Source organism: Lathyrus oleraceus, chromosome 7 (genome assembly GCF_024323335.1).
Source record: "Lathyrus oleraceus cultivar Zhongwan6 chromosome 7, CAAS_Psat_ZW6_1.0, whole genome shotgun sequence".
In the NCBI taxonomy this organism is placed as follows: Eukaryota; Viridiplantae; Streptophyta; class Magnoliopsida; order Fabales; family Fabaceae; genus Lathyrus; species Lathyrus oleraceus.
The window spans coordinates 286669659-286682813 of NC_066585.1; the positions used below are offsets into that span (position 1 = coordinate 286669659).

General features: G+C 30.2%; 1 protein-coding gene across 1 annotated transcript; it reads left to right on the forward strand.

Annotated features, from left to right (window-relative positions):
• The first annotated feature begins 9698 nt into the window (after positions 1-9698).
• On the forward strand, positions 9699-10818 carry LOC127107057 (uncharacterized). Its single transcript, XM_051044334.1, has one exon. The coding sequence runs from the start codon at positions 9795-9797 to the stop codon at positions 10695-10697; it is 903 nt and encodes a 300-aa protein (XP_050900291.1). The 5' UTR covers positions 9699-9794; the 3' UTR covers positions 10698-10818.
• Positions 10819-13155: the final 2337 nt, after the last annotated feature.

The window sequence follows — 13155 nt, forward strand, 5'->3', positions numbered from 1 at the left end:
TTGCTTGCACTATTTATCGGAGTTATTTGCATCAAGAATGGATAAATTTGCAGGGATTCTTTCATTGGAAACTGAATTCGTGTTGCACACTAGGTGTTTGTGGATCTGAACCAGACTCTAATACCAAATGTTAGAATAAGCAACCACAAGATTGATGAAACAATGGTAGAGTAATTTTAGATGTGTAGAGTGAAAGAGGAGAATTGATAGAGGGAGAAAATTGAGGGTGAGATGTTATACTTGTATTAACTAGGGGGAGAGTGCATCCTAAACACTTATATAGAGGTTACAAATCAAGTGGAATACAATTTGACCAATTACAATAGCAGAAAATACAAAAACTCAGACTTATAACCGGTTACACCAAAATGTGTAACCGGTTACACCTGACACTGAAAATAAAATAAATTAATTCAGCGATAACCGGTTACATCATTTCTGATAACCAATTACACCTTCAAAAACTCCAATTTTCTACTACTGAAAAACATATTAGCACCAGCTGTAACCGGTTACACACCTGTTGTAACTGATTACAACATTTGAGTTACACCTCAAATTTCAACAATTTTTAAGTCCATCCAAACATATTTAAATACACAATATTATTGACACAGTTTTCCATACTAAAATAAATAAATACCACTGTTCTCTTAGATTCTAAGATCCTTACTAAAGTTATAAGGTCTTCGCTGCAATAATCCTAAAATCTTTTTATAATTTTCCACAATTAAATATTATAACCTATTGTTCTATTAAGAAGTAGACATATTATTTTTCTTTGTGTGGTATATGTTTGCAAGAAGATTTATTAATAGAAAATAGAAAAATAAAAACAATTTTACCAAAAAAAATCTTTGTTGAGTGTAAAGTTCAAAATATAAGATATAAGAGTCCATACACTTTTTGTGAGTTTCACTAGAGATTACTATGTGTCACAATAATTTAATGAGTTGAAAACTATATACTTTTGTGAAAGGAAAAAAAACCACACACAACATGTTATAAGTCTAATGAGAGAATATATATAGTATATATGTTAAAGAGTTCATATAAAAAAAGTGAAAATATGAAAATGAAAATGCAATTAAGAAGTTTTTAATAATTTTTACGATTTTTAAATTTATCATATTTTTTTTTAGATATATTTAATAGGTCTAAATCAAATGTTGAAAAGAACGCCAGAGAGTTTTAAATTCCTTAACTCATGTGTTTTAATAAATAATTTTATTTTATAAATTAAACAGTTTTTAAAGAATACTACTGGAGTAGCTCACAAATCTAATGTGACATTTAATGAAGGAGAGAGTAAAAATATAGATATTATCCCAAAATGATGGCTCCATTTAAAATTTTCAATAAAATTATTGGACATTATTTTTAATAAATAATTTTATTATGTATTATTGTATTTTAATTTAGGGTAATGCTAACTTGTTTCCTAGAAGTATAAGTTAAGAAATTCATTTATAAAAAATTTGTATTGAGAAAATTAATAAAAAATTTAATTATATATTTTTATTAAAATAAATATACAATTTCTAAAATATTATTCTATATTTAATTCTTAACTTGTGTCCTAGACACATAAATTAACATTATCTTTTAATTTATTCTAAATACAAACTAAAAGAAATTGAATAAAAAAATGAAAATAATAATAAATATAAAAAAAAATTGGATGGAAAATGATGAAAATAATAGTAAAATGAAATAGAATTATTATTTAACGGGTTTACAATAGATGGGCTATATGTCAAAATGCCATCAATTATATTTAATAGTATTGTTTAATTTAGGGGAATTTATTTTTTTTAATATTTTTTTTTGGTATAATTAGTTTCCTTATTTATACTGAGTTAACTATTTCCTATCTTCCCATGTTTAAAATGTCACCCTTTCATTTTTAAATTTTTCAAAAATTTTGAATTTTGAATTTATTTATATTGATATTCTAGATTGAATAATAAACTGGAAAGATACATAATATAATGTATTTTAATTTTCATATATGTTTTCGAGGATCCACATCCCAATGTTTCAAATATAACCCTTTCAGTTTTAAATTTTTTGAATTTTAGATTTATTTTTATTTTGAGTAGTAAGCTGGAAAGTTACATAATGGTGTGATAATATACTGTTAGATAAAATTTTAGTATTTTAATTTTTATATCATAAAATATTGTTTTTATGAAAAACTTATAAAAAAGCGAAACTCTTAAAATAAACCTAATTTTAAAATAAGTATTATTATATTATTCAATATAACATGATATAATAGAAAAAATAATAGTATAATTTAATGATGGTGATTTTTTAAAATTTTAAAATTTAGAAAACTTAATTTTTGAATTTTTAAATTAGAATATAGTCGGAAAAAAATTAAATGTTGAAAACTGCATTAAAATGAAATTTAATTAAAAGATTATTTTTTATATTGAAATATATTTGACTAGTTTATAATAAAATTGAGTTTTTATATTTGTTACAATGTATTAAATAGATTTTTAGAAATCACACTTTCTAATTAATATTACTATTAGACGATGACGTTTGATCTGGATCAATACATATATTTTTTGGTAAAATGTTCCCTTCTTCTTTACGAATAATAAAATTGTTCTTTTTCGAAGATTTAATTGGATGAGTATACTCTAGAGCATATAATATTTTTTGAGAATTTAATTAGAAGAAGTCATAGAGAATGGTTAGAGTGTAATTTCTTTTCACTTTAGACTCTCTTGTAAGCAAAAAAAAAAAAAAAGATAAATTGTTCTTCATTCTTGTTGACAGAAAAGTTAAAAACAATTGACTCAATTATGAAATGAGTCTAAATGTTACATTTGCATTTAATTTAAATCCATCTTATTAATAAAAAGTAAGAATTTTTATTTTTTTTATATAAAATAAACTGGTTTTGCTTATTTTTTTAAATATATAGATCTAATCACCATCTATTAAAGGATGATTACAAGTTTTAAACATATAACTGATTGTTATATTTGTATTATAGTCTCTCACTCATAAAAATATAAATTACATCAGTATTCTTTTTCTTTTTCTATTTTATTGTACTTAACTATTGAATTAATTATAATTAATAAATAATTTGGATTTTATCATCTAATTGCCCCCAACTTTCTTTTCATCACATGGTAAAACAGATCAAATCCATTTTTTTTCTGCCTTTTATTATATTCTTCTAGATGAAATGTTTTGACATTTTTCTTTAAGTGTAAATATTGACGAGTAAATATGATTTTTTTGTAACTTTTAATTTTTTAATGAGGTAAATTTCTTCCGATTGCTCTTATTTTTTTCAAACAAACTAAAATTTTAAACTTTTATTACATACATTTAATTTTTTGTGAGTTTTTATTGGACCGTCTAACTTGGACAAATAAATTTAATAAAAAAAAATAGTATCATACTCATATATTTCTTAGTTGAGGCTATGATTTTCTTTTTCTATAAACATTAAAACATCTCGTATTGTCTTCATCATTCTACATTTTAAGTAGAGACTAAATTCTAACATTCTATATTTTATGACTAATTTCAATTTAAGTAAATTTTAGAGAAATTAAAATTTGATGTAAAAAAATATGAATTATATTCAAGACAATAGACTTTTAAAAGAAAATAAGACAAAATTGAGATAAAAGAAAACCAGACCAGACAAAATTCTCTTGTCCACATCTCATTTAAGGCAACACCTAAATTGAGGTAAAAAACAACAAAATAATTGATGGGTATCTCAAGATGTCATTGCCACTTTGAATTAAAATAACACAATTTAAAAAATAGTAATAATTATTATATTAAAAAATAAAAATGACACAATATTTTTTAAAAATGACTATTATTTTGAAACTCAGATAGTATTTATGAATGAGCTAAATATATTCATCATCAATGATTTGGTCATAATGTCAACCATTTGATTTTCCATCCAAGAATGAATTTAAGTTATTAAATCTACTTCCATGCATGATAGAAATACTTGAAAGCTAGTTGTTGGAGTTATTATCACAATAAATTGTTGGAATAAGGTACTATAAGATTGATGAATAATTGTGGAGAATTTTTAGATGTGGAGAGTGAAAGAGGAAAATTGAGAGAGAGTGAGAGATTGTTATTGTATTAACCTTGGATGAGTGTGCATCCTAAACACTTATACATGAGATACAATACACTTGAGAACTGAATTGACCAAGTAAAATAACAGAAAAAACAAAAAAATTGCGCTTGTAACTGATTACACCAAATTGGGTAACTGGTTACACCTAACACTGAATTAAATTGAAATTAAATCAACTTCAATGGTAATCGGTTACACCAAAATGGCTAACCAGTTACACCTGCGAAAACTCCACATTTCTGCTACTTGAGTGAACCTCAGGCCTTGCTATAACCGAATACCTACCCGCGTTAACCGGTTACAACACTTAAATTACTTGAAAAACATCAACACACTATCTTAATTCAAGTGCTAAAAGTCTACCATGCCTATACTCATCTTCAACCTCTTGAACACATTATTTGTGACTCCCCTCAAATCAGCAACTTGGTCTTCACTCCTACAATATCCCAATCATAACCTTCCTTCACTAACAAGTGCCCTCAAATAGTGAAAACATTGTCAACTAAGAGTGTGACAACCTCACCCTCACCGCAGCCCAGCTCCTCCAATAGATTCATAAGCCATACGACTTGTCACACACATAACAAAGCGACAATGTACTCGACCTCACAAGATGAAAGGGAAATTATCGGTTCCTTCTTTCAACACTATGAGAATGATGTCTCACCGAACATAAAGATGTATCCAGGTGTAAACTTTCGACCATCTTTATCTTTACACCAATTAGAATCGGTAAAACCAAGCAAATTGTATTTTCTGCCCGTATCAGCTGCGGGAAAGAGAAGTTAGCAACCAACAGAACCTTTGATATAACTTAGGATCCTCTTGACTGCTGCCAAGTGAGACATCTTCGGTCTCCCCATGAATCTACTCACAATACCGACATAAACTCCAAGTCCGACCGCGTATTGCACAAGTAACACAAGGATCCAATCAACCTCCTACATTAAGTTGGATCAACATCTTGCTCATCCTCATTCTTAGACATCTGCATCCTTCTTTGGTGCATGAGTAGTCCTCTTTTGGACTTGTGGAACTCGATGCCAAGGAAGTATGTCATGAGGCCAAGGCCGGTCATCTCAAATTCTTCCATAAGTTCACTCTTGAACTTTGAAATACACTTTCCGTTTCTTCCCGTAATCAATAAGTTGTCCACATATAGACAAAAGATAATTACTCCATTAGTCGTATTCGTCTTCACATTCACTCCATGCTCGGATACACACTTCTTGAAGCCAACATCCTTTAGGAAAACATCATTTCTTCTATTCAAAGCTCTTGGGGCTTTCTTCAAACCATATGATGCTTTCTTTAACTTGTAGAATTTCAGCTCTTGGTCTTTCACAACAAAACCAGAGGGTTGTCCTACATATACCTCCTCTTCAAGCGGCCCGTTCAAAAACACAGATATAATGTCCATTTGGTAGATAAGCCAATTGTGGTTATTAGAAATACCAACAACAAGCCTCATGGTTTCAATCCTAGCCACCGGTGTAAAAACGTCTTCAAAGTCTATCCATTCTCTTTGCAAAAATCCTTTAGCAACCAATTGAGTCTTATGCTTGATTATCTCACCCATGGGGTTCACTTTCACTTGAACACCTGCTTCACACCAATTGGCTTCTTTCCTTTTGGTATATCAACTAACTCCTAAGTACTGTTCTTCTCAATGGATTTCATCTCCTCCTTCATAGCACAAATCCAATTTGGATCACTCAAGACCTTTTCCGTATTAATGGGTTTAGATTCGGCCATAAGTGTAAAATGGACGAAATCACCATCATCATTGAATTTGTTGTCTCGGAACAACTCACAATCTTGGAGCCTCTGAGGAAAAACCCTTTGCCTTGTTGATCTTCTAACATTTTCTTCATTTCAGGCTTCAACGACATGTTGTTCTGGTCTTCCACTTTCCTCATAATTGGAAATTTCGAAGCTGTAACCGATTACAACTTTCTGGTAACCGGTTATAGCCTGCATGTAACTGGTTAACATCTATTAGTAACTGGTTACACCATGATGCACTTGCTTCAATTCATCAATTACGACGTCCCGAATGATCACGATCCTCCTGTTTACAACATCAAACAGTTTGTAACCACTAGTAGAGTGATATCCGACAAGTATAATCACATTTCCCTTGTCACCCAACTTCTTTCTATGTTGACCCGAAACATGTCGTTATGCAACATAACCAAAGACTCTCAAATGGTTCAGATTCGATTTGAATCCCGACCATGCTTCCTCCGATGTTACATTTTGAAGCTTCTTTGTAGGGCACCTATTCAACAAATAGGCAGTTGTGGGTACCGCTTCTCCCCATAACTCCTTCAACAAGTTGTTCCCCTTCAACATGCTTCTCACCATATTCATGATTGATCGATTCTTCCTTTCAGTCACACCATTTTACTGCAGTGTATAGGGTGGTACTACCTCATATACAATCCCTTCTTGATCACAAAACTTCCCAAAGTCATTTGAGACATACTCTCCTCCACCATTTGTCTTGAGCACTTTTAGTTTTTGACCACTCTGCCTTTCAACCATGGAATTGAACTTCTTTAACACTTCGAATACCTTATCCTTTCTCTTGATTAGGTATGTCCATAGCTTTCTACTATGATCGTCGATAAATGTGACAAAATACCTATTGCCACCAATAAAATCTACATGCATCGATCCATACACATTCGAATACACCACCTCAAGGTGATTCTTGGTCCTACGGTCTGCATCCTCGTTGAATTTTCCATTATGTTGCTTCACTTGCACACATTCTTCACAAATTTCAGCTGGTATGTTAATCGATGACAACCCCGTTACCATTCCGTTCTTTTGCAAGTCTTTGAGATCTCTAATGTTGAGATGCCCAAGAAGATAGTTCCATATCCACTCTTCTCTACTTGCTGCAGTAGCAATACATCTATGCTCCATAACCTTCTATTTAACCTTGAAGGTTCTATTGGTCTCCATAGGCTCTTTAAGGACCAAAACTCCCTTTGCATCCATAACACGCAATCCCTTGTTTTCCATGTGAATCTTGTAACCCTTCTAAAGTAATTGGCCAATAATTAGAAGGTTACATTTGATTCCCGGAATGTACATGACATCTTTGATCAAGGAATGTCCATCATCCATTTTCATGATCAAAACATCACAAATCCCATCGGCCATTAGAATGGTGTCGTCCACGAATTTTACCTTGTTCTTCATGGAACGATTGATTTTGACAAACCAATGCTTTCTTCCCATCATATAAGTTAAACAACCCAAGTCCAAATACCACTCCTCATTGCATTGAACTCCTTTCAAACTCATCATTGCATCTTCCTCTTCATGCACTTAATTACTCGTATCATTCGACCAGCCACAACTCAATTTTTCATCACTCTTTGAGCTACTACAACTGCTATCTTGCAGCTGTTTGCTGCTATAATTCCTTTCCGTCAAACTTATTTCTCTTGTCAAACTTCTTTCTTTCACCTCTAAAGTTTCCTTGACCACCATGTTTGTTGTAGCTGCTCTCACCTCTTTGACAAGTTGAATTCTTTGAATTTTGGGACTCTCTTCCACTAAAATTCTGAAAATTCCCTTTGCTCTTCATGGGCCATTTTCCTTTCGATCTCTTGTCCTTCTCATTTAAATGAGCTTGCAAATTGATTTCCGCCTTTGACTTATTGTTATTCCTCTCTTCCATACTTTTCTCATGAACCTTAAGAGAACTTTACAACTCCTCTTTGCTTATAGTCGCAAGATCCTTTGACTCCTCAATTGCCACAACTATATTTTCAAATCTCGGTGTTAAAGAAAGCATGATTTTAGTGACAACATACTGCTCCATAATAGTTTCTCCGCATGCCTTCACTTGATTCACCAACCGAGTTATTCTCGTTGTGAAATTGTTGATTGTCTCTTTTTCCTCCATTTGAATCATATCGAGTTGACGTTTGTGAGTTTTTAGCCTCACTACCTTTTCCTTGTCAGCCCCTGCATATGCCTTATGTAATATCTCTCACGTTTGCTTTGACGATTCATAATCACCAACTTTCTCAAAGTTGTCGCCATAAACACATTGAAGAATCAAGAACAACACTTTGAAGTCTTTCTTCTACTCTTCCTTATGTTTTCCTTGTTGTGCCTCTATTGCATTCTAAACAAGAGGAGCAACACCATTCTTGATCACTTCAAGAGCATCTTGGTAGGTCTTGCTATTCCAGTTCTCTGAATCCATCTTCACTCAGATCACCAACCGCTTCATAATCTTTTAGTTGGTGTCCTATTCTACCATAGACAAAAAAAATGTCGGCAACCGTTCATACTTGAAATGTACCCTAAGGTTCTTGTCTTTGAACCAAACCATTGTCCCCCGCTTCATAGGTTGCTTAAGGTCGATTGTCACCTTAACACGCATAAATATTTAGTTTCTATGGGCTTCCTTCTGATCCATTTCTTCAAAATTTCCCATAATACCACCTAGCTTCCCCGTCATCGCTTCAGATCAGAGCATGAGTGGTAGTTCATAGATCCTGACCCAAAACACACTATAATGCATGTTTAAATCCGACAGTTGTTCCTCCCTTGAGACCTGATCTAGAACCAAGAGGTTTTTATTGAAGCTCCATGGTCCATTTCGCATGTTCAAATCTCTCTTCGTAGCAAAACAAAACAAGAAAAGGTTCTTACTTAACTCTTGGGTTTCCACCATATTTTTTAACTTCCAAGCCCCAATCATCGTGTTTGTGAAGACTCAAGAGTTGAAACTGTTATCGGTCCATAGTTTACCCGCAAGAGTTCGTTGAAAAATCTCCTCCCCACAAACCTCCTCTACCTCCGCCGTGATGCTTTCTTCTTCTTCCTTTGACAATAAAATATTCTTCCATTTGTCCATAGTAACCAAGAATCAACTGACACAATCTTAGAATATATAATTTGAATCTAACTCATCCCTACAAAACCAACTTATAAGGTGATGATTGCCGTCGTTTATAAACATATTTTCAAACACTCTTATCAACTATTACACCCTTTTATTTTAATTTATTTTAACAAAAGTCTTACAATTGTCATTTATTGAAGTAATTCACTCACCTTCCATGTTCTGTTTGGTAGAAATTTGAAAGTGCTAAAAAAAAACCTTTGGTTATGAATATTGATATCATAGTCATTGACAAGGAGTCAAAATTGATTACCTAAGAGGTGCATGCCTTACTTAGCTGGCGTTTTTGTTAACTAGCTAGTCTTTGCATGCATATGCATCTATCTATCTTCAAACGTTGATAAAATAACTCACAACATAAGACAAACTATAATTAATTTCAATTGCAACCACCATTGAAAATGTCAATTTCCCTCGTGTAATGTATAATAAAGATACACTGAACCATAAAACAATGGGCCAAACATGATTACAAAATTAACAAGTAATACAAAAAAAACTAGTATGAGTTGTAAGGATATGATGGGGGAGACATTATACCAACAAATCTGATAAATGTAAAGATCAATCTCTATTATTTAGCATTTAATTATATATTTTTTAAGATAAGATTCCTAATGTTCCTAATGTTTCTATCCCTTATATAATCTTTAATACCTTAGGAGAGATATCAAACTAACAACTCAACTCAACAATTTTATTTTCTTGTAAAAAATGGAGTTCTCTTCATTGAACACCAAAACTCATAACCATGCTCGTTCTAATAGTTTACCTTCAAAGCCACACCCTATAATTCTACAATGCAATGAACATTTATCAAAATTAGGGGGTGCTAATAGTAACTTTGATGCAATTTCCTCTTTAACTCTCACCCACAAACTAAACATCCTTCAAGATTTGCATATATGCATTGAGAAATTGGTTCAACTACCTTTAACACAAGAAGCACTTGTGAAACAAAGCCAAGAGAAATGGGTTGATGAGTTTTTGGAAAGTTCCTTAAGGCTTCTAGACACATGCACCGCGACGAAAGACGCATTACTTCACACGAAAGAGTGTGCGCGCGAGCTACAATCGATTATAAGAAGAAAGAGAGGAGGTGAATTAGAGGTTACAATAGAGGTTAAGAAGTTTTTGACCTCAAGGAAAGTGGTGAGAAAGGCTATATTCAAAGCCTTGGAAAATTTGAAAGGTAATACACATAAATGTATTTTATCTATTAACAACAATAGCAAAGATTATCAAACTTTGGCAACAATTAGTTTGTTGAAAGAGGTTGAAATGGTTACTTTTGATATATTTGAGTCATTGTTGAGTGTTATGTGTGGAACACAAACAAAGAGAAGTAGTTGGTCTTTGGTTTCAAAGGTATTGAGTAGCAAAAGGGTGTCAAATTCATTATCACAAGGTGAAGATGAGAATGAGTTTGCAAAAGTGGACAATGCTTTGGAGTTATTTGCTTTTAACATTGGAAGCAAGTTAAGTGATGTTGAAAATTTGCAAAATAAGTTGGTGAGTTTAGGATCATGCATACAAGACTTTGAAGAAGGACTTGAATCATTGTTTAGGCGTTTGATTAAAATAAGAGTTGCACTTCTCAATATCCTTAATCACTAGTTGAATACTGAACCAGATGCATAAGAATTTTGGAAAATATAACATCTTGTTTGTATGATACAATTGTAGATAATATGTTATGTACCTGTTAATTTGATGGTAAAAGTTCATGAAATGATGTGAAAATATAATATGTACTCGTTATAAGTGGGGTGAATAATGAATTGCATCCTCACTTTACCTTGTGATATTGCACCCTTTAATTTAGCATTTTAAGATCAATCTTTGGATCCATATATATGGAAGAAAAATACTCCTAAGATGATTATCCATCTATGAATTACATAAACTAATAACAAATACGAAAACACTAATAATAATTTTAAAAAGAGAGTAATTCAATGAAATCACTTCCTATGTAATACACTGTTACGAATGGAAATTTGACTCATCTTCAATGGGTATCCGCAAATTTATCCACAATGGATACTGACATGAACTCGGATAATTATCCGTAAAAATAAGCGGGTACAAGTGCGGCTATGAGTGTTTTGATACCCACTCCGGCTCATACTCGAACACTATATATATATATATATATATATATATATATATATATATATATATATATATATATATATATATATATATATATATATATATATATATATATATATATATATATATATATATATATATATATATATATATATATATATATATATATATATATATATATATATATATATATATATATATATATATATATATATATATATATATATATATATATATATATATATATATATATATATATATATATATATATATATATATATATATATATATATATATATATATATATATATATATATATATATATATATATATATATATATATATATATATATATATATATATATATATATATATATATATATATATATATATATATATATATATATATATATATATATATATATATATATAAATTTATATTTTTATATAAAAATGCATATCTATCAATTATAATACGTATATAAATGTTAAACCATTACGTATTTAATATAAGTATTTATTTATTCCAACAATAAATTATTTGAATTTTTTTTAATGTTTTTGAAAATTTAAAATTATATGATATTTTATAACTAATCTATTTATTTTTAATAGGAATGAAGGTCACGGATACGGGTATGAGTACTTACATATGCATAGAGCATGAGTACGAGTGCTAACTTTGGCACCCAAGCAGGTATGAACACGGACACGGAATTTTTTTTGAATCTCGGATATGGAAATGAGTACTATAATACCCTGTCCAAACCCTATCGATTACCATTCCTAAACACTATTAGTCTAAATAAGACAATAATAATGTTAATTAGATATTGAGATTAATTGAAATACACTGACAGTGTAAAAGAGTTTTACACCGTCAGTTAATTATAGACGTTAGATATTAAAAGAAGTTTGACTTTTATTTTAAAAATTTATAAAGTAATACAAACGGGTGATGGTGATGAACCGACGGTGTAAAACTTTTTACACTGACAGTGTATAGTAATTAATCTCTTAGATATTTATCTTTAACACGTAATAATGTTGGCTATTTATAATAAGTTCACTTAAATGAGAATGAAAAATTGTTTTTAAAAAATGAGAATGAAAAGTATGTAAGTTTCTTGTAAACATGAGTATCTCATGAAAAAAAAATGAATGGTTAATATTTATTTTCACGTCTTTCATAGGAAAATTTCAAAAATCTTGCATAAAAAAGTTTGAATTCCTTATCTGATTTATAAAGATTCTCTTGATTTACTTTATAATTAAACTTAGTAAAAAACAATAATGTGATAATGATATGTTGTAATATTTTAACATTTTTTATTTAAAGTTAAAACACATGGCAATTGATTAATAATTAGATGCAAATAAGACAAATTAATTTCATTTAATTACTAATTAACCCTATTAAAATTGTAAACCCTAATTCAGATTAATTTTATTTAAATTACTAGTTACCCCTATTAAAATTGGAAATTCTAATTTCTAGAACTTCCTCTTTCTTTTTTGTATTCACTTTTTTTCTTTTTCTCCTCCTTATGTGCTTTATCTCACTATTGTTGTTGAAGTTTCACAATAAATTTCTCATCATACCCTTTCACCTTCAAAAATGAAAATGACAACAAGTTTCAACTCAAACGTGTTTTTAAATGGTTGAATTGTTGGTGCAAAGGTAGAATAAATGAAGAACGAAAATATTCTATTAAGAGAATGACGGCTACAAAACATGATAAAAGTTACAATGATTGTCACCCTATATATAAGTTAAAACTAGGGTTACTAGAATAGGATAAAATACTAAAATACTCTCTAACAAACTTAGGGGCTAAGAAAATAGTACAACTAATAAATATGAATTACTTCTAATACCATCCCTTAATTCATATTCCATCAAAACTTGTAACACCAATTCCATCCCTTAATCTGAGAAATTGATCAGTCTTGATAGCTT

Coding starts and splice junctions, on each gene's coding strand:
- LOC127107057 (XM_051044334.1), top strand. CDS start 9,795: ATGGAGTTCTCTTCATTGAACACCAAAACTCATAACCATGCTCGTTCT.